A 23,218-nucleotide genomic window follows, 5' to 3' on the forward strand; every position below is an offset into this window, starting at 1 on the left:
TTATTATTATTATTATTATTATTATTATTATTATTATTATTATTATTATTATGACACATTATTTTCCTACATGATCATCCAGACACATCCAAATAAAGAGACATTCAAGACACATTGAAACAGAACATATATTAATATGAACAACCCAGTAATACAAAGACTGAAAGCAACTTTTATAGCAGACAGGTGAGATGTGTAGAAAATGCTGAGGTTTCCATGGTTACTATGTGAACTGAACCAACTTCCACCAGGACTGTCTATGATTTCTACAAACAAACACTTGCGCCTTCAAAATGATTTGAAAGATGGTACAATCACATAAAAACTACATAAATAGTGGCTCTAACCAGTGGTGGGAAAAGTATTCAGACCCTTTACTAAAGTAAAAGTAAAAATACAATGACGTAAAAATACTCAATTCCTGAATTCAAAATGTTAGTGAAGTGAAAGTACAGAGGTATCATCAGCCACATGCACTTAAAGTATCAAAAGTAAAAGTATTCATTTAGCAGAAGGACTTCTTTTAAAGTACAATATTATTACAATATATTATATTATTTGTTTTTATCACTATATCACTGCTACAATTACATGTCAAAGTCATTTTAATGTTTTAGTTTGTAATGTGGAGCCAATTTTAGATACTTTATACACTACTGGGTAGATTAGTAGTAATGGTACTGCATCATATTGTATGAATGTATCATTTGATTTTTAATAATAATTTACTTTATGTAAGTATAAGTGGAAAATACAAGTAGTGGAGTAAATAGTTAAGGGGAGTAAACAACATAAATCCCTCTGAAATGTAGTGTAGTAGAACTTTACAGCAGCATGAAATGGAAAGTAAAAGTACCTCAAAATTGTACTTAAGTGCAGAACTTGAGTAAATGTACATAGTTACATTCCACCACTGGCTCTAACCAAAGTAAACCAACAAAATACAGTGTATGACTACAGGTTACACTTATTGGATGTTCAAATGCTGATAATGAATGTACTATAAAAATACATCAGGTGAACTGAGGACTGAGTTTATTGTTAGAAATGGAGTCCATGTTGAAAAAACACAGTCTATGAGAATAAAACCGTGTCATCATTATAATCTCAATACATTTATTTCTTAAAAGAAATACTGACTGTTCCAATGCTTCTCTCCTCAGTATCTATTTAGTTAGTAACCTACTGTATGTCAGTATTTTGAGTACAATAAAAGAGGATCTTTGTCAAGCAGAAGAGCAGAATGTCTTTTTTCAAACTCTTTCGTGAGAATTATATTAAACAGACAGAAAGTCATCGCCTTCTTTCTTAAAGAGGAAGGAACAGACATTGTGGTTTTTCACACTTCTCTGCAGAAAAGATGAGGACACTGAAGAAAAGATGATGCCCAGTATGCTTCGGTTGTGTGTGTGTGTTCATGTGTGAGCGTATGCTGGGAGGGACTTGCAGCAGATGTGAAGAGATGAGTGTCAGTCGTCAGAGGTGAATCATTGTGGAAAGATGAAGCTTCTACTGAGCTGTCTGCTTCTGGCTTCGCTCTGTGATCTCTCATCTTGGAGTAAGTAGAAATACAGACATTCTGCTTCTGTTGTGCAAGAATATGTGCTCAAAGACGTCTCTTAAAGGTCAAAATGATGACAGGTTTTTGTAATTATTGTCTTTACCGACTGAATATCAGAATATCAGAATGCTGTAGTGCATGTTATAGCCTGCCAACAAAAGTAGTTTAAAATATGACTCCAATGAGTAAATGTGTGTTGGTTCTTCTCATATATATATATATGTATATACGTTTCTATGGTTTGATACTCCCTTTTTACACTGAAAAATGTTTTTTGTACAGTCACTTTCAGAGCAGTATTAATATTCACCTTAAAGAGAAATGAAAACCTGTGATGTGATGTTTCAGCACTTTACGGGATGTTGACAACTTTACCCACAATACAGATTGAATCACATGTTGTTGAAAAGTGCCAAAAACATATTACTCACTACGTTTAGCTTCTGTAGTGATGCAATTTGTACAGTCTTGTGATAAATTACCAAATCATTTAAATCTCTTTACTGTCTCTTTACAGGTGTTTCATCAACAGGCACACTTGTTGTGACCCAGACTGCTGATGTCTCTGTCATGGAGGGGGAGATGGTAAACATCACCTGCTGCTGGACAGGGACGTTTGAAAGAGTTGAAAGAATGGGAGTTAACTGGCTGAAAAATGAAACAGAAATTAAGAATATAACTAGAATCTGCAACTCAACAAATACATCTCAAGGATCTCTGCAGAAGGAGGCCTGTAACTGTTCAACCTTGACCTTTACAAATATCACAAGAGAGGATGAAGGGAAATACTACTGCAAGGTGATTGAGGAGATACCAGTTTTCACTGAGGCTAAAGGAAATGGTACTGTCATCACAGTTAAGGACAGAGACGACATAAAGGACAAAACAGAAGAAGGTAGGTGACAAAACATTAGAAATTTGTGTGTTGCAATAAGAGTTTACTAGTATATTGATTTTACAGTGGACGGGGCTTTTATTGAAGTGTATTCAGAATGGGATGAGGTCTGTTCACAAAACAGCAATTTATATGACCTCAGTCAAACCTTATTTGCTTGTTATACAAATATAAACTATAAGATTCATGCACAAATTGGATTGTATGTAAAAAAAAGCATTCACTATCTTGATCTCATAATTGACACATTTGTGTTTTTTCTCACAAGAGAGTTTTTCATCTTCTTCACTTCCCCTGATCATTACCCTGGCTGTAGTGGCTCCAGTGCTGCTCCTCACTCTCATCTGTGTCTGCATACTGCGAAGGAAACAAGGTACAAAGAAAAATGCAGCATTATTATTCAAGTATCAGACACTTATCATTTCCCTACTTACCTCTCGTGGGTATCTGGTCATGCAGCTATTTCTGCCTCAGCTTGCCTGAGTCTTCTGCCTCCACCCAAATACACTGGAGGTGAAAGTTAGCGCATTGAAAAATATTACTTCAGCAGGAAATGGTTTTATGGATGTTCAAAGTTCATCTGTGTGAGTAACTTGGGAATGTTTTTTGAATGAGATAGCGATAGTTTAGATTGTAATTAATGCAATTTAATGTAATTCATGTAATTATTTTTAATGTAATTTTCAATGCTGTGAGTGCAAAAAAAATCTATTCACCTTCAATTTATTGAGGTTGCAGCAGAAAACTCAGAGACGGACATCTCAAAACATGTGCTAAACCCCCCAAAATATCTGCATGAATAGATACAGTAACACTGGTAATGTTAGTGAGAAAATATGTTTTTTCATATCTTTCTTTCATTTCTGCAAGGACACAGAGCAGAGGATTGTAACTTAAACAAAACCTGACATTTAAAAAAAAAGAAAAATAGCCTCCATTTCAAACAAGAACCTGCGTATTGCGGCTGATAAGAAATCTTTGAAAGTGAAGGTGAGAAGCAGATTAACACAAGAAGCCTCCGAGTTACCCAAAAGTTCAGAGAGAGATTGGATGGTCGCCAGCTTTAACAGCTTCATAGTGTGAAACACTGAAAAGCCAATAGCAAAAACAATAATTAGTAGTAGCAAAAAAGAAGAAGTTGTAAAGACTTACAACAAGAGAAAATGTAGACAACACAGTTACAGGATGAAATCATGAGCAACAGTGTGTTTTAAGCAACTCACAGATTCAGAAATACATTTTAGCAAACCTAACAGTTCTATAAACCTACAAGAACAGTCAGTTGTCTTAAATGTGAACTGAGGAGTAAATAAAAGCAATTGATAAATGCTAAACCTTACTGTGCTTTAAAGATGACCAACAGGCTCTTCAAATGAATTCTTAAACCCATATTAACTGATTTTTAAAAAGTTGTAAACCCAACACAAACATGTTAGTTTATATAGTTGATATTGCAAATGTGTTAGCAAACGTTTGCATATTTACACATCCATCAGATCATCCATCAGAGCAACATTTGCTTTCATTTAGAGTCGTGTTTCTGGCGACCTATTGAATATATGTCCAATATTCACTCTCCTTTTAGCTCTGTTTCAGTGTCTACTTTACAGTCTCTACTACTACTGAGGCAAATATCGGGCTACGTAGTCACTAAATGCACCATGTTACCTGTTAGGTGTTAACTTTGTCTGATTGCTGCTTTTATGTATTTTTTTATTGTGTTCAACAAGTATGACTTAAGTGTTCAACAATTATGACTTAAGTATCCCATAATTACGACTTAAGTATCTCATAATTATGTCTTTCTATCTCATAATTACGCAATACGCTTTTGTGTCATTTTTCCCAACAATTTCAATAATAATTTGTGTGTGTGTGTGTGTTTCATGGGTTCAGCGATAGCAGCCAGGGTGATCTACGAGGTTCCGCACATTGACTCTGAGGTGGCAGACATGGACAAACACAGCACCAGCTCCTCCAAAGGCTCCTTTCAGTGGGTGAGTCTAATATCAGACTGAAGAAAACATATTAATATGGTGCTACCCAACAAACATGATCCTGATTCCCTTTTGTTCAGTGTGGCGAAAGAGAAGTCAAATAGTGTGAAAACTGATCATGCTGTCCAATATACTGTACAATGAGTGACCAGAAAAATACTTTTATAATGTAATACATTGCCTTATATACAATACAACAGCCATGCAAGTAATGATATATTATTTAAAAATTATGTTTCAAGACTGTACTTTGTGGTGTTGTTGTGTTAGACTAAATTACAGTATATTCTAACATGTTTTGTCTACATAACTCACACATATGAAAGTGCAAAAGCATATGAAACACCATACAATACACTACAATCCAGTACAACAACATTACAAGCTAAAGCCTTGATACGCTGTCAGAAACAATGAAATAGTATGTTTCACAAACTGCAGTAATTTAAGCTGCAACTTCCAGTGCTGAGAAATGATTATGAAATATAACTGACATCCTGTTTCTGATGAATAGTGTCTGTTGCTCACGCCTACTCAGTTTTTTACTGTGCACATTAGTAAAGGTCTAATCATAATATTGACCCTTAAGCAGAACAAACCATCAGCACAGTGTGTAATTGCATTTTTAAAAAAAAATCTCTCTGTCTTTCTCAGTGTCAGGTGCCAGTGTATGAATCCTTCGATTACCTTGAACACACAGAGAGTAAACAAAGTTCACAGACTGATCTGAGGCAGAGGGACTCCATCAAGCCTCTGAACTTAATCACTACAGCAGTGAACTCTTCATCAGATGTTAGAGGAGCCTGATGAGGTGCCCAATGAAGTGCCCAGTACCTCTGCTCCAGGACCATCCACTGCCCCAAACCAACTGTCTGGGGGCTCAAAAAGGCCTAAACAAAAAAAAAAAGGAATAATGAAGTTGTAATACTTAAAGGAGTACACTGAAAGGCAGGAGAAGAGGTAGAGGGAGCTGGATGAAAAGGAGGAAGAAAGAAAAACATCAGGAGCAGCTGGACACCCTTATTGGCATCTTTGGCAAGTTGGTGGAGAAGCACAACTAGCCTTTTCTTTTTGGTTTGAATGTTTTAGTTCATGGTTATCAACTCTATGGAGTTGTTTAAGTTTAGTTTTTTGAAAATATGTATAGCTATAAATAACATGTCTGTTTCCTTACATCAAATTATTCTTCAGTTCAAAGCTGACATTAAACATGAGTTGCTTTTTATCCATCTCAGTGCAGTATTCTTTGAATTGAGATCTTCAGCATGAATATTGAAAGTGTTTGCTTTAAGGGAGATTTGTGCATGCAAAACAGAAATGTGTTTAAATGTCATTCTTGAATATCAAAAAACCCGTATAGATCCATCACAAACAAGAATCAAAGAAGGCAGTAATGTAGTTATTAATAGCTTTATGAGCACACCAAATTAAACGATTTCCACAAGTTGAACAGAAATGTTATAAGGGCAACACAGGGTTGTGGTAGCTGGTATAAATTTAAACTAAAGTATAAATGTAAACTAAAGGGGATTTGACTAAGCCCAATACTAAAACGTATAAAACTTCATCTGCTGGCTTAATCATGATCCCTACACTTCCCTGTTAAGTCCATTTTCAGTGTGTGTGCACTAGAGGCTTCAAGTTTCCACATCACACTTTTATTTACTGGCGCTCGTTTGATTTCAAAGTAGTTGTGATGTCGCAAATCATGCATGTAGACCCGCCCCTTAAAATCATGTTTTCAATGAGCCCAGAGAAACTTTCCACTTTCAGCAGATGAATGTGAAAACAAACTCTGTACATACATCATTCTGCACAGTGAAGCTCAAACATCCAACTGAAGGAACAAGAAGAAAAACACATTTTTGAGTGGATGAAGACTTTACGTTTGCAAGACAGTGTGCTGTTGCACCGCAATCACACTAAATGTAGACTGTGCAGGATGATCTGATGCTATTTGGTGCCAGTACAACAAAAGCTCCATCAGTTTTAACTCTGACTCTAGAACAACCTACGTGGACCCAAAGTGACAATATAGTGAGGTCAAAGGGAGAACACAATTCTCAGAAAAAGTTTGTCTATGAATTAGCAGCTGTGTTTGTTGAGCTGCATGTCACAAACAACATTAAACATCCAACATACAAAGTGTTGCAGTGACAATGACTAGTTGAAAATCAACATGTATCACCTTTGATGAGTGTGTGATGTTGAGGATAAAAAGCAGCAGGTAGCTGACACTGTATAAATCTGCACTGCACTGCTGACATGTGTCTCTGTGTTTTCATTCTGACATTTTGGACAAGTAGTTTTCCACACAGCAGACATCAAAGCTACTATAATTCTTCAAATCTTATTAATGGAGCAATCATTTCCAAAATGACCACCAGCACACTTATTAGTGGGCTTGAATTTAGCGACTGAGACCATGACTTAGTATTTCTAGAGAGAAGTTGAGGCTTTTTGAATGGGAGTCAGTTGGAGTATTGCACTTTATGGTACTTCCACATTAGCTTCAGCCATAAGTTGTTGTATTTGCTGCTTGTTGTTGACACAAGCCCTAAACACTGATCCCTCATGGATGTTGATATCACCTTCCTAGTTAGCATAAGTGTGAGTATATGAACCTACAAGGGCAAAATATGAGCTATGAGGAATGGATGAGTGACACTGCAGCAGATTGGAACGTTAGAACTGAGTTCATTCCTCTAATGTGGCCGTAGACTTTTAGTCTTGTTTTCATTTAAAGACAGCAATGGATGTCAGATGTTTGGTTAAAGTATTACTGATAATAATAGTAGCGTATGTGTAACTCAGCACTTGCCTTTGTTTTGTGACTTTCAGGTTCTCAGAGGGAGGAAGTGTTAGTTTGTGTCCTGCGATGTCTGCCCATCCTCGCCCTTGTTGCAACCTTCTTCTACCTCAACAGTTCAGGGACCAAAACACAGCAACACACACCAGGTACAATGTAACTTTTGCTATAATGATCAGGACTATGCAGTAGCAGCATACATGTTACAGTGTGTTGAGATTGGTGAAACTGATCCATAAATGTGTCATGTTTCAGCCACTCTGGAAAATACACCTGTTTCAGCCCACAGAAGAGAGGAAGATGAAGAGGAAGGAAATGAGACAGAAATAGTTGCAGAGAGAAGATAAAAATGATGATGTCATCTTATGATTACGTCGTCTTGATGAGGATACATTTCAAAAAATGTAGAAGCTGTTATTGATGCTTCTGTCACCTTGACTACTGTCACTCTTTGCTTTCTGGCAGCAGTAAAAATTCTGTTCTGTGTTTACAGCTCGTCAAAATGTGTCTGTCAACGTGTTAACTTGTGGTTTTGCACACCTCTGCCATAACTTGTGAGAAACATAAAAATAAAGGTAATTCTCGGTATGTGTTGTTTTGCGTGTGTGAGTTCAGTCAGTGTAAGGGACTTAGCTGTAGAGAGATGAGTATCAGTAGTCAGTGGTGAACCGGTGTGAAAGGATGAAGTTTCCTCTGAGGGAAAGGCACACTTGTTGTGACCCAGAGTCCTGATGTTGCTGTCATGGAGGGGGAGACGGTAAACATCACCTGCTGCTGGACAGAGACGTTTGAAAGAGTTGAAAGAATGGGAGTTAACTGGCTGAAAAATCAAACAGAAATTAAGAATAAAAATGGCATCATCTCAAAAGATCAATCTCAAGGATCTCTGCAGAAGGAGGCCTGTAACTGTTCAACCTTGACCATTTCAAGTATCACAAGAAAGGATGCAGGCATATATTTCTGCAAGGTGTCATGTAACTCTCAGAAAGAAAGAGAATCAGCATATTTCCCAAAATGTCAAATTATTCTTGTAATGGAGGAAATGTCCAGTTGGTGGAGCAGCAAACGCTGGTTTACTACGTAAAAGAGCTTTTACATTTTCTGAAGCTTGACAACAATTTGGAGACCAAATGAATTTGTCCTTCCGCAGATCAGCTGAAGCAACACAGATATACATTCAAATGGAGAGGCTGATGTTTGACATGTCACTGATTTTGATCAAGGCTTTCAACCACACTGACCCCGTGTGCCACACTGGGACTTTATCTATTAAATCAGGTTGTTACTGATGTGTTCCTCACCTGTTGTTCCATTGCTCTTCTCATGTGACTCTGGGAAAGACAGAAAACAAGTGTAGTGTAGAAAAAATTGAAACATGTAAAGGTTGATGTGATGAAATACAATAATACAGAACATATGTGATTGTCTTTAATTCATCAGGAAGACCTCTCCAATGATTGGTTCAGAGCATCCAGACCAAAATCCTTTTAGTAAGATTTATAACAATATATAAACCATGTCTTCATGTATTTTAGTAAAGGGTCAAAAGTTTTTCACCTCATAACAACCAATCAGGCCTGCAGATGTAAATGTTAGTCTGTCATTAATAAAATTTTCCTCCAAAACAATAATCCATCCACTTAGGTCCAAACCTGCAGCCCATCTGTGAAAACTGCAGTCTACTGCAGTAATGGGAAACATCCAGGTGTGTATACAGTAGTACTCATCATGGATGTTGGTATGTATGCAAACACATTGCTTTTTCTCTGCACAACTCTGATTCTCTCCCTGACTTGTTTTGTCCTGCTGCGCCCTCAGGAGGTGGAGAACTACTACAACATCCAGAGGGAGATTTACCAAACATGCTCCACAAGATCAGGTAACAATGCAGGTTAGTGGTGAAAAATGTACAAAAAAATAACACCTGACATCTCTCATTAGCATTGTAACACTGAAGTGCAAAGACTTCAGGTAAAGTTGTTTAGTGCAACTTATTTTGGTAATATTTTGTTTTACAGGTCACTGCATTTATTCTAATTTCCTGGAAATATTCATAATAATTTGCAGATATGTAACTGTTACATTTTAGGAGATTTGCAAAACATGTTGGTGCCAATTATACAAATTATAAGAAAGATGGAAAAAAGTTGGTTCATATGTGGAGGATTTATACAGTATGTTATGGTAGAGACACGCGTCAGACTCCCCTAGTTTGTACTAACTGTGTCACTCCAAACAATCCTCATGTCACTCTCACCTGCCCACATTCACCATCCTCAACACTCATCAACAGCCTTCTGTTAGATGATGACTTCAGTTGCTGACTATTTACTGCTTGGAGCACATGCAGCTTTTATGGAGGAGAGTTCAGCTTTGATGAGATAAATGACCATTATTATTATTATTATTATTATTATTATTATGACACATTATTTTCCTACATGATCATCCAGACACATCCAAATAAAGAGACATTCAAGACACATTGAAACAGAACATATATTAATATGAACAACCCAGTAATACAAAGACTGAAAGCAACTTTTATAGCAGACAGGTGAGACATGTAGAAAATGCTGAGGTTTCCATGGTTACTATGTGAACTGAACCAACTTCCACCAGGACTGTCTATGATTTCTACAAACAAACACTCGCGCCTTCAAAATGATTTGAAAGATGGTACAATCACATAAAAACTACATAAATAGTGGCTCTAACCAGTGGTGGGAAAAGTATTCAGACCCTTTACTAAAGTAAAAGTAAAAATACAACGATGTAAAAATACTCAATTCCTGAATTCAAAATGTTACCGAAGTGAAAGTACAGAGGTATCATCAGCCACATGCACTTAAAGTATCAAAAGTAAAAGTATTCATTTAGCAGAAGGACTTCTTTTAAAGTGCAATATTATTACAATATATTATATTATTTGTTTTTATCACTATATCACTCCTACAAATACATGTCAAAACATTTTAATGTTTTAGTTTGTCAATGTGGAGCCAACTTTAGATACTTTATACACTACTGGGTAGATTAGTAGTAATGGTACTGCATCATATTGTATGAATGTATCATTTGATTTTTAACTATAAATGGAAAATACAAGTAGTGGAGTAAATAGTTAAGGGGAGTAAGCAACATAAATCCCTCTGAAATGTAGTGTAGTAGAACTTTACAGCAGCATGAAATGGAAAGTAAAAGTACCTAAAATTGTACTTAAGTGCAGCACTTGAGTAAATGTACATAGTTACGTTCCACCACTGGCTCTAACCAAAGTAAACCAACAAAATACAGTGTATGACTACAGGTTACACTTATTGGATGCTCAAATGCTGATAATGAATGTACTATAAAAATACATCAGGTGAACTTAGGACTGGGTTTAGTGTTAGAAATGTAGTCTATGTTGAAAAAACACAGTCTATGAGAATAAAACCTTGTCATCATTATAATCTCAATACATTTATTTCTTAAAAGAAATACTGACTGTTCCAATGCTTCTCTCCTCAGTATCTATTTAGTTAGTAACCTACTGTATGTCAGTATTTTGAGTATAATAAAAGAGGATCTTTGTCAAGCAGAAGAGCAGAATGTCTTTTTTAAAACTCTTTCGTGAGAATTATATTAAACAGACAGAAAGTCATCGCCTTCTTTCTTAAAGAGGAAGGAACAGACATTGTGGTTTTTCACACTTCTCTGCAGGAAAGACGAGGACACTGAAGAAAAGATGATGCCCAGTATGTATCTGTTGTGTGTGTGTGTGTTCATGTGTGAGCGTATGCTGGGAGGGGCTTGCAGCAGATGTGAAGAGATGAGTGTCAGTCGTCAGAGGTGAATCATTGTGGAAAGATGAAGCTTCTACTGAGCTGTCTGCTTCTGGCTTCGCTCTGTGATCTCTCATCTTGGAGTAAGTAGAAATACAGACATTCTGCAAGAATATGCGCTCAAAAACATCTCTTAAAGGTCAAAATGATGACAGGTTTTTGTAATTATTGTCTTTACCGACTGAATATCAGAATATCAGAATGCTGTAGTGCATGTTATAGCCTGCCAACAAAAGTAGTTTAAAATATGACTCCAATGACTAAATGTGTGTTGGTTCTTCTCATATATATATATATATGTATATACGTTTCTATGGTTTGATACTCCCTTTTTACACTGAAAAATGTTTTTTGTACAGTCACTTTCAGAGCAGTATTAATATTCACCTTAAAGAGAAATGAAAACCTGTGATGTGATGTGATGTTTCAGCACTTTACGGGATGTTGACAACTTTACCCACAATTCAGATTGAATCACATATCCTGTTGTTGAAAAGAGCCAAAAACATATTACTCACTACGTTTAGCTTCTGTAGTGATGCAATTTGTACAGTCTTGTGATAAATTACCAAATCATTTAAATCTCTTTACTGTCTCTTTACAGGTGTTTCATCAACAGGCACACTTGATGTGACCCAGACTGCTGATGTCTCTGTCATGGAGGGGGAGACGGTAAACATCACCTGCTGCTGGACAGGGACGTTTGAAAGAGTGAGAGTTAACTGGCTGAAAAACCAAACAGAAATTAAGAATATAACCAGAATCTGCAACTCAACAAATACATCTCAAGGATCTCTGCAGAAGGAGGCCTGTAACTGTTCAACCTTGACCTTTACAAATATCACAAGAGAGGATGAAGGGAAATACTACTGCAAGGTGATTGAGGAGATACCATTTTTAAATTATGCTGAAGGAAAAGGTACTTTCATCACAGTTCTGGACAGAGACATAAACATAAAGGACAAAACAGAAGAAGGTAGGTGACAAAACATTAGAAATTTGTGTGTTGCAATAAGAGTTTACTAGTATATTGATTTTACAGTGGACGGGGCTTTTATTGAAGTGTATTCAGAATGGGATGAGGTCTGTTCACAAAACAGCAATTTATATGACCTCAGTCAAACCTTATTTGCTTGTTATACAAATATAAACTATAAGATTCATGCACAAATTGGGTTGTATGTAAAAAGCATTCACTATCTTGATCTCATAATTGACACATTTGTGTTTTTTCTCACAAGAGAGTTTTTCATCTTCTTCCGGCTCACTTCCCCTGATCATTACCCTGGCTGTAGTGGCTCCAATGCTGCTCCTCACTCTCATCTGTGTCTGCATACTGCGAAGGAAACAAGGTACAAAGAAAAATGCAGCATTATTATTCAAGTATCAGACACTTATCATTTCCCTTCTTACCTCTCGTGGGTATCTGGTCATGCAGCTATTTATGCCTCAGCTTGCCTGAGTCTTCTGCCTCCACCCAAATACACTGGAGGTGAAAGTTAGCGCATCGAAAAATATTTCTTCAGCAGGAAATGGTTTCATGAATGTTCAAAGTTCATCTGTGTGAGTAACTTGGAAATGTTTTTTGAAAGAGATAGCGCTAGTTTAGATTGTAATTAATGCAATTTAATGTAATTCATGTAATTATTTTTAATATAATTTTCAATGCTGTGAGTGCAAAAAATTCCATTTACCTTCAATTTATTGAGGTTGCAGCAGAAAACTCAGAGACGGACATCTCAAAACATGTGCTAAACCCCCCAAAATATCTGCATGACTAGATACAGTAACACTGGTAATGTCTTTCTTTCATTTCTGCAAGGACACAGAGCAGAGGATTGTAACTTAAACAAAACCTGACATTTAAAAAAAAAGAAAAATAGCCTCCATTTCAAACAAGAACCTGCGTATTGCGGCTGATAAGAAGTCTTTAAAAGTGAAGGTGAGAAGCAGATTGACACAAGAAGCCTTCGAGTTACCCAAAAGTTCAGAGAGAGATTGGATGGTCGCCAGCTTTAACAGCTTCATAGCGTGAAACACTGAAAAGCCAATAGCAAAAACAATAATTAGTAGTAGCAAAAAAGAAGAAGTTGTAAAGACTTAAAACAAGAGAAAATATAGACGACACAGTTACAGGATGAAATCATGAGCAACAGTGTGTTTTAAGCAACTTAAAGATTCAGAGATACATTTTAGCAAACCTAACAGTTCTATAAACCTACAAGAACAGTCAGTTGTCTTAAATGTGAACTGAGGAGTAAATAAAAGCAATTGATAAATGCTAAACCTTACTGTGCTTTAAAGATGACCAACAGGCTCTTCAAATGAATTCTTAAACCCATATTAACTGATTTTTAAAAAGTTGTAAACCCAACACGAACATGTTAGTTTATATAGTTGATATTGCAAATGTGTTAGCAAACGTTTGCATATTTACACATCCATCAGATCATCCATCAGAGCAACATTTGCTTTCATTTAGAGTCGTGTTTCTGGCGACCTATTGAATATATGTCCAATATTCACTCTCCTTTTAGCTCTGTTTCAGTGTCTACTTTACAGTCTCTACTACTACTGAAGCAAATATCGGGCTACGTAGTCACTAAATGCACCATGTTACCTGTTAGGTGTTAACTTTGTCTGATTGCTGCTTTTATGTATTTTTTTATTGACAAGTATGACTTAAGTGTTCAACAATTATGACTTAAGTATCCCATAATTACGACTTAAGTATCTCATAATTATGTCTTACTATCTCATAATTACGCAATACGCTTTTGTGTCATTTTTCCCAACAATGCTAATAATAATTTGTGTGTGTGTGTGTGTTTCATGGGTTCAGCGATAGCAGCCAGGGTGATCTACGAGGTTCCGCACAATGACTCTGAGGTGACAGACATGGACAAACACAGCACCAGCTCCTCCAAAGGCTCCTTTCAGTGGGTGAGTCCAATATCAGACTGAAGAAAACATATTAATATGATGCTACCCAACAAACATGATCCTGATTCCTTTTTGTTCAGTGTGGTGAAAGAGAAGTCAAATAGTGTGAAAACTGATCATGCTGTCCAATATACTGCATAATGAGTGACCAGAAAAATACTTTTATGATGTAATACATTGCCTTATATACAATACAATAGCCATGCAAGTAATGATATATTATTTAAAAATTATGTTTCAAGACTGTACTTTGTGGTGTTTTTGTGTTAGACTAAATTACAGTATATTCTAACATGTTTTGTCTACATAACTCACACATATGAAAGTGCAAAAGCATATGAAACACCATACAATACACTACAATCCAGTACAACAACATTACAAGCTAAAGCCTTGATACGCTGTCAGAAACAATGAAATAGTATGTTTCACAAACTGCAGTACTTTAAGCTGCAACTTCCAGTGCTGAGAAATTATTATGAAATATAACTGACATCCTGTTTCTGATGAATAGTGTCTGTTGCTCACGCCTACTCAGTTTTTTACTGTGCACATTAGTAAAGGTCTAATCATAATATTGACCTTTAAGCAGATCAAACCATCAGCACAATGTGTAATTGCATTTTTAAAAAAAAATCTCTCTGTCTTTCTCAGTGTCAGGTGCCAGTGTATGAATCCTTCGATTACCTTGAACACAAAGAGAGTAAACAAAGTTCACAGACTGATCTGAGGCAGAGGGACTCCATCAAGCCTCTGAACTTAATCGCTACAGCAGTGAACTCTTCATCAGATGTTAGAGGAGCCTGATGAGGTCCCCAATGAAGTGCCCTGTACCTCTGCTCCAGGACCATCCACTGCCCCAAACCAACTGTCTGGGGGCTCAAAAAGGCCTAAACAAAAAAAAAGGAATAATGAAGTTGTAATACTTTAAGAAGTACACTGAAAGGCAGGAGAAGAGGTAGAGGATGAAAAGGAGGAAGAAAGAAAAACGTCAGGAGCAGCTGGACACCCTTATTGGCATCTTTGGCAAGTTGGTGGAGAAGCACAACTAGCCTTTTCTTTTTGGTTTGAATGTTTTAGTTCATGGTTATCAACCCTATGGAGTTGTTTAAGTTCAGTTTTCTTGAAAATATGTATGGCTATAAATAACATGTCTGTTTCCTTACATCAAATTATTCTTCAGTTCAAAGCTGACATTAAACATGAGTTGCTTTTTATCCATCTCAGTGCAGTATTCTTTGAATTGAGATCTTCAGCATGAACATTGAAAGTGTTTGTTTTAAGGGAGATTTGTGCATGCAAAACAGAAATGTGTTTAAATGTCATTCTTGAATATCAACCTGTATAGATCCATCACAAACAAGAATCAAAGAAGGCAGTAATGTAGTTATTAATAGCTTTATGAGCACACCAAATTAAACGATTTCCACAAGTTGAACAGAAATGTTATAAGGGCAACACAGGGTTGTGGTAGCTGGTATAAATTTAAACTAAAGTATAAATGTAAACTAAAGGGGATTTGACTAAGTCCAACACTTAAACGTATAAAACTTCATCTACTGGATACAAGATGTCTCCTACTTCCCTGTTAAGTCCATTTTCAGTGTATGTGCACTAGAGGCTTAAAGTTTCCACATCACACTTTTATTTACTGGCGCTCGTTTGATTTCAAAGTAGTTGTGATGTCGCAAATCATGCATTCAGGCCCGCCCCTTAAAATCATGTTTTCAATGAGCCCAGAGAAACTTTCCACTTTCAGCAGATGAATGTGAAAACAAACTCTGTACATACATCATTCTGCACAGCGAAGCTCAAACATCCAACTGAAGGAACAAGAAGAAAAACACATTTTTGAGTGGATGGAGACTTTACGTTTGCAAGACACTGTGCTGTTGCACCGCAATCACACTAAATGGAGACTGTGCAGGATGATCTGATGCTATTTGGTGCCAGTACAACAAAAGCTCCATCAGTTTTAACTCTGACTCTAGAACAACCTAAGTGGACCCAAAGTGACAATATAGTGAGGTCAAAGGGAGAACACAATTCTCAGAAATGTTTGTCTATGAATTAGCAGCTGTGTTTGTTGAGCTGCATGTCACAAACAACATTAAACATCCAACATACAAAGTGTTGCAGTGACAATAACTAGTTGAAAATCAACATGTATCACCTTTGATGAGTGTGTGATGTTGAGGATAAAAAGCAGCAGGTAGCTGACACTGTATAAATCTGCACTGCACTGCTGACATGTGTCTCTGTGCTTTCATTCTGACATTTTGGACAAGTAGTTTTCCACACAGCAGACATCAAAGCTACTATAATTCTTCAAATCTTATTAATGGAGCAATCATTTCCAAAATGACCACCAGCACACTTATTAGTGGGCTTGAATTTAGCGACTGAGACCATGACTTAGTATTTCTAGAGAGAAGTTGAGGCTTTTTGAATGGGAGTCAGTTGGAGCATCTAGTGGTTGTCAGTGGTATTGCACTTTATGGTACTTCCACATTAGCTTCAGCCATAAGTTGTTGTATTTGCTGCTTGTTGTTGACACAAGCCCTAAACACTGATCCCTCATGGAAGTTGATATCGCCTTCCTAGTTAGCATAAGTGTGAGTATATGAGCCTGCAAGGGCAAAATATGAGCTATGAGGAATGAATGAGTGACACTGCAGCAGATTGGAACGTTAGAACTGAGTTCATTCCTCTAATGTGGCCGTAGACTTTTAGTCTTGTTTTCATTTAAATGCAGAAATGGATGTCAAGTATTTGGTTAAAATATTACTGGTATTAATAGCAGCTTATGTGTAACTCAGCACTTGCCTTTGTTTTGTGACTTTCAGTTTCTCAGAGGGAGGAAGTGTTAGTTCATGTCCTGCGATGTCTGCCCATCCTCGCCCTTGTTGCAACCTTCTTCTACCTCAACAGTTCAGGGACCAAAACACAGCAACACACACCAGGTACAATGTAACTTTCACTATAATGATCAGGACTATGCAGTAGCAGCATACATGTTACAGTGTGTTGAGATTGGTGAAGCTGATCCATAAATGTGTCATGTTTCAGCCACTCTGGAAAATACACCTGTTTCAGCCCACAGAAGAGAGGAAGATGAAGAGGAAGGAAATGAGACAGAAATAGTTGCAGAGAGAAGATAAAAATGATGATGTCATCTTATGATTACGTCGTCTTGATGAGGATACATTTCCAAAAATGTAGAAGCTGTTATTGATGCTTCTGTCACCTTGACTACTGTCACTCTTTGCTTTCTGGCAGCAGTAAAAATTCTGTTCTGTGTTTACAGCTCGTCAAAATGTGTCTGTCAATGTGTGAACTTGTGGTTTTGCACACCTCTGCAGTAACTTGTGAGAAACATAAAAATAAAGGTAATTCTCGGTATGTGTTGTTTTGCGTGTGTGAGTTCAGTCAGTGTAAGGGACTTAGCTGTAGAGAGATGAGTATCAGTAGTCAGTGGTGAAGCGGTGTGAAAGGATGAAGTTTCCTCTGAGGGAAAGGCACACTTGTTGTGACCCAGAGTCCTGATGTTGCTGTCATGGAGGGGGAGACGGTAAACATCACCTGCTGCTGGACAGAGACGTTTGAAAGAGTTGGAAGAATGGGAGTTAACTGGCTGAAAAATCAAACAGAAATAAAGAATAAAAATGGCATCATCTCAAAAGATCAATCTCAAGGATCTCTGCAGAAGGAGGCCTGTAACTGTTCAACCTTGACCATTTCAAGTATCATAAGAAAGGATGCAGGAATATATTTCTGCAAGGTGTCATGTAACTCTCAGAAAGAAAGAGAATCAGCATATTTCCCAAAATGTCAAATTATTCTGGTAATGGAGGAAATGTCTAGTTGGTGGAGCAGCAAATGCTGGTTTGCTACGTAAAAGAGCTTTTACATTTTCTGAAGCTTGACAACAATTTGGAGACCAAATGAATTTGTCCTTCAGCAGATCAGCTGAAGCAACACAGATATACCTTCAAATGGAGAGGCTGATGTTTGACACATCACTGATTTTGATCGAGGCGACCACAGCTTTCAACCACACTGACCCTGTGTGCCACACTGGGACTTTATCTATTAAATCAGGTTGTTACTGATGTGTTCCTCACCTGTTGTTCCATTGCTCTTCTCATGTGACTCTGGGAAAGACAGAAAACAAGTGTAGTGTAGAAAAAACGGAAACATGTAAAGGTTGATGTGATGAAATACAATAATACAGAACATATGTGATTGTCTTTAATTCATCAGGAAGACCCCTACAATAATTGGTTCAGAGCATCCAGACCAAAATCCTTTTAGTAAGATTTATCAGAGCATATAAACCATGTCTTCATGTATTTTAGTAAAGGGTCAAAAGTTTTTCACCTCATAACAACCAATCAGGCCCACAGATATAAATGTTAGTCTGTCATTAATAAAATTTTCCTCCAAAACAATAATCCATCCACTTAGGTCCATACCTGCGGCCCATCTGTGAAAACTGCAGTCTACTGCAGTAATGGGAAACATCCAGGTGTGTATACAGTAGTACTCATCATGGATGTTGGTATGTATGCAAACACATTGCTTTTTCTCTGCACAACTCTGATTCTCTCCCTGACTTATTTTGTCCTGCTGCGCCCTCAGGAGGTGGAGCACTGCTACAACATCCAGAGGGAGATTTACCAAACATGCTCCTCAAGATCAGATCAACATTGTTCAGTACAACTTATTTTGGTAATATTTTGATTTACAGGTCACTGCATTTATTCTTATTTCCTGGAAATATTCAGAATAATTTGCAGATATGTAACTATTACATTTTAGGAGATTTTGCAAAACATGTTGGTGCAATTATACAAATTATAAGAAAGATGGAAAAAAGTTGGTTCATATGTGGAGGATTTATACAGTATGTTATGGTAGAGACACGCATCAGACTCCCCTAGTTTGTACTAACTGTGTCACTCCAAACAATCCTCATGTCACTCTCACCTGCCCACATTCACCATCCTCAACACTCATCAACAGCCTTCTGTTAGATGATGACGTCAGTTGCTGACTATTTAGTAATGAGTTCAACATTCAAGATGTCAAGGTTTGCATAGAAAAACAACAAGTTTTGTAGAGTTGGTTACTCCCATTTTGATTTCTCTATACTGAGTTAACTTTAAACAACATGCATGAAAAACTCTTGTTCCACAACATTTGTCTCAACATTAAATAAGAAAACTTTGTCACTCGTAACACATTGACCTCAAAAACAGCAACACTACAGGAGAGCTGCAGGTTCAATCTACAGCAGTGCTACTCAACACTTCCTCTGCACTTGACCTCAAGTTCTCATCCATATCACACCTCATGTCCTCTCTTCTAATGCACCTGGGAAAGATTCTTTTTGCATCCCTGCAAATCTTCTGCAGATGCTGTATATCCAGACACTTCCACCCTCTTGACTGAAATTCAATAAAGCATTGCTGGTTTACACAATTCTTGGTTGTACAACAAGTATTTTCTAAAGATAAACCCAATGGAGGGTCTGTGAGTCACAACACTTCTTTGTAGGACTTTAGTGCCTCCTAGTGGTGATACCAAAAACAACACTTAACCTGTGACCATGGATCTGACTGGTTGATGGACACAGAGCAACAAACTCACAACAAACTCATTAATCAAGCAACAAGTGAACTGAACCAACTTCCACCAGGACTGTGTATGATTTCTACAAACAAACACTCGCGCCTTCAAAATGATTTGAAAGGTGGTACAATCACATAAAAACTACATAAATAGTGGCTCTAACCAGTGATGGGAAAAGTATTCAGACCCTTTACTAAAGTAAAAGTAAAAATACAATGATGTAAAAATACTCAATTCCTGAATTCAAAATGTTACTGAAGTGAAAGTACAGAGGTATCATCAGCCACATGTACTTAAAGTATCATTTAGCAGAAGGACTTCTTTAAAAGTGCAATATTATTACAATATATAATATTATTTGTTTTTATCACTATATCACTCCTACAAATACATGTCAAAACATTTTAATGTTTTAGTTTGTCAATGTGGAGCCAATTTTAGATACTTTATACACTACTGGGTAGATTAGTAGTAAGGGTACTGCATCATATATAACATAAATCCCTCTGAAATGTAGTGTAGTAGAACTTTACAGCAGCATGAAATGGAAAGTAAAAGTACCTCAAAATTGTACTTAAGTGCAGCACTTGAGTAAATGTACATAGTTACATTCCACCACTGGCTCTAACCAAAGTAAACCAACAAAATACAGTGTATGACTACAGGTTACACTTATTGGATGCTCAAATGCTGATAATGAATGTACTATAAAAATACATCAGGTGAACTGAGGACTGAGTTTAGTGTTAGAAATGTAGTCTATGTTGAAAAAACACAGTCTATGAGAATAAAACCTTGTCATCATTATAATCTCAATACATTTATTTCTTAAAAGAAATACTGACTGTTCCAATGCTTCTCTCCTCAGTATCTATTTAGTTAGTAACCTACTGTATGTCAGTATTTTGAGTATAATAAAAGAGGATCTTTGTCAAGCAGAAGAGCAGAATGTGTTTTTTAAAACTCTTTCGTGAGAATTATATTAAACAGACAGAAAGTCATCGCCTTCTTTCTTAAAGGGGAAGGAACAGACATTGTGGTTTTTCACATTTCTCTGCAGGAAAGATGAGGACACTGAAGAAAAGATGATGCCCAGTATGTATCTGTTGTGTGTGTGTGTGTTCATGTGTGAGCGTATGCTGGGAGGGACTTGCAGCAGATGTGAAGAGATGAGTGTCAGTCGTCAGAGGCGAATCATTGTGGAAAGATGAAGCTTCTACTGAGCTGTCTGCTTCTGGCTTTGCTCTGTGATCTCTCATCTTGGAGTAAGTAGAAATACAGACATTCTGCTTCGGTTGTGCAAGAATATGCGCTCAAAAACATCTCTTAAAGGTCAAAATGATGACAGGTTTTTTGTAATTTTATATATATATATATATATATATATATGTATATACGTTTCTATGGTTTGATACTCCCTTTTTACACTGAAAAATGTTTTTTGTACAGTCACTTTCAGAGCAGTATTAATACTCACCTGAAAGTGGAATGAAAACCTGTGATGTGATGTGATGTTTCAGCACTTTACGGGATGTTGACAACTTTACCCACAATTCAGATTGAATCACATATCCTGTTCTTGAAAAGTGCCAAAAACATATTACTCACTATGTTTAGCTTCTGTAGTGATGCAATATGTACAGTCTTGTGATAAATTACCAAATCATTTAAATCTCTTTACTGTCTCTTTACAGGTGTTTCATCAACAGGCACACTTGATGTGACCCAGACTGCTGATGTCTCTGTCATGGAGGGGGAGACGGTAAACATCACCTGCTGCTGGACAGAGACAATTGGAAGAGTGAGAGTTAACTGGCTGAAAAACCAAACAGAAATGACAAATAAAACTAGAGTAATCTCAACAAATACATCTCAATTCTCAACATTGTGGTTTTTCACACTTGATGCCCAGTATGTTTCTGTTGTGTGTGTGTGTTCATGTGTGAGCGTATGCTGGGAGGGACTTGCAGCAGATGTGAAGAGATGAGTGTCAGTCGTCAGAGGTGAATCATTGTGGAAAGATGAAGCTTCTACTGAGCTGTCTGCTTCTGGCTTCGCTCTGTGATCTCTCATCTTGGAGTAAGTAGAAATACAGACATTCTGCTTCTGTTGTGCAAGAATAAAACGACGACAGGTTTTTGTAATTATTGTCTTCACTGACAATATCAGAATGCAGTAGTGCGTGTTATAGCCTGCCAACAAAAGTAGTTTAAAATATGACTCCAATGAATAAATGCATGTTGGTTCTTCTCATATATATATATATTGCTCACTACATTTAGCTTCTGTAGTGATGCAATTTGTACAGTCTTGTGATAAATTACCAAATCATTTATCTCTCTTTACTGTCTCTTTACAGGTGTTTCATCAACAGGCACAGTTGATGTGACCCAGACTGCTGATGTCTCTGTCGTGGAGAGGGAGACAGTAAACATCACCTGCTGCTGGACAGAGACGTTTGAAAGAGTTGAAAGAGTGAGAGTTAACTGGCTGAAAAACCAAACAGAAATAAAGAATAAAATTAGAACAAATACATCTCAAGGATGTCAGCAGAAGAAGGCCTGTAACTGTTCAACCTTGACCTTTACAAATATCACAAGAGAGGATGAAGGGAAATACTACTGCAAGGTGAATGTGGAGATACCAGTTTTAACTGAGGCTAAAGGAAAAGGTACTGTCATCAAAGTTAAAGACAGAGACGACATAAAGGACAAAACAGAAAAAGGTAGGTGACAAAACATTAGAAACTTGTGTGTTGCAATAAGAGTTTACTAGTATATTGATTTTACAGTGGACGGGGCTTTTATTGAAGTGGGATGAGGTCTGTTCACAAAACAGCAATTTATATGACCTCAGTCAAACCTTATTTGCTTGTTATACAAATACAAATTATAAGATTTGTGCACTAATTGGATTGTATGTAAAAAAAAAAGCAATCACTATCTTGTTCTCATATTTGGCACATTTTTTTTTCTCACAAGAGAGTTTTTCATCTTCTACCGGCAATTCACTTCCTCTGATCATTGGCCTGGCTGTAGTGGCTCCAATGCTGCTCCTCACTCTCCTCTGTGTCTGCATCCAAGGTACAAAGAAAAGACACTTATTCTTTTCTTACTTACCCATCGGAGTATCTGCTCATGCAGCTATTTCTGCCTCAGCTTGCCTGAGTCTTCTGCCTCCACCCAAATACACTAGAGGTGAAAGTTAGCGCATTGAAAAATATTTCTTCAGCAGGAAATGGTTTCATGAATGTTCAAAGTTCATCTGTGTGAATAACTTGGAAAATGTTTTCTGAAAGAAATAGCGCTGTTGATTTAGATTGTAATTAATGCTATTGAATGCAATTAATGTGTTTTTAAATGTAATTTTCAATGCCGTGAGTGCAAAAAATTCCATTTACCTTCAATTTATTGAGGTTGCAGCAGAAAACTCAGAGACAGACATCTCAAAACATGTGATAAACCCCCCAAAATATCTGCATGACTAGATACAGTAACACTGGTAATGTTAGTGAGAAAATATGTTTTTTCACGTCTTTCTTTCATTTCTTCA

The 23,218-nt window shown here is 36.9% G+C and overlaps 1 protein-coding gene and 2 long non-coding RNA genes across 4 annotated transcripts; 1 reads left to right on the forward strand and 2 right to left on the reverse strand.

Annotated features, from left to right (window-relative positions):
- Nucleotides 1–1,253: 1,253 nt before the first annotated feature.
- Nucleotides 1,254–22,922, forward strand: LOC122973900. Of its 2 annotated transcripts, XM_044341701.1 has the most exons (5): nucleotides 1,254–1,558; nucleotides 2,079–2,456; nucleotides 2,725–2,829; nucleotides 4,353–4,453; nucleotides 5,108–5,341. In XM_044341701.1, the coding sequence occupies exons 1-5, from the start codon at nucleotides 1,501–1,503 to the stop codon at nucleotides 5,258–5,260; spliced, it is 795 nt and encodes a 264-aa protein (XP_044197636.1). In that variant the 5' UTR covers nucleotides 1,254–1,500; the 3' UTR covers nucleotides 5,261–5,341. The 2 variants fall into 2 exon arrangements, with proteins under 2 accessions (XP_044197636.1, XP_044197637.1); XM_044341702.1 differs by lacking the exons at nucleotides 2,725–2,829; nucleotides 4,353–4,453; nucleotides 5,108–5,341 and adding an exon at nucleotides 22,648–22,922.
- LOC122973907 lies at nucleotides 7,966–9,023 on the reverse strand. Its single transcript, XR_006400161.1, has 3 exons — nucleotides 8,820–9,023; nucleotides 8,564–8,593; nucleotides 7,966–8,033 (listed from the first exon to the last, which is right to left on the reverse strand). It is a non-coding gene; the product is annotated as an uncharacterized LOC122973907 (long non-coding RNA).
- Nucleotides 17,550–19,678, reverse strand: LOC122973910. Its single transcript, XR_006400164.1, has 3 exons — nucleotides 19,385–19,678; nucleotides 18,157–18,186; nucleotides 17,550–17,617 (listed from the first exon to the last, which is right to left on the reverse strand). It is a non-coding gene; the product is annotated as an uncharacterized LOC122973910 (long non-coding RNA).
- Nucleotides 22,923–23,218: the final 296 nt, after the last annotated feature.

The sequence above is a fragment of the Thunnus albacares genome, chromosome 22 (assembly GCF_914725855.1).
Source record: "Thunnus albacares chromosome 22, fThuAlb1.1, whole genome shotgun sequence".
Classification (NCBI taxonomy): Eukaryota; Metazoa; Chordata; class Actinopteri; order Scombriformes; family Scombridae; genus Thunnus; species Thunnus albacares.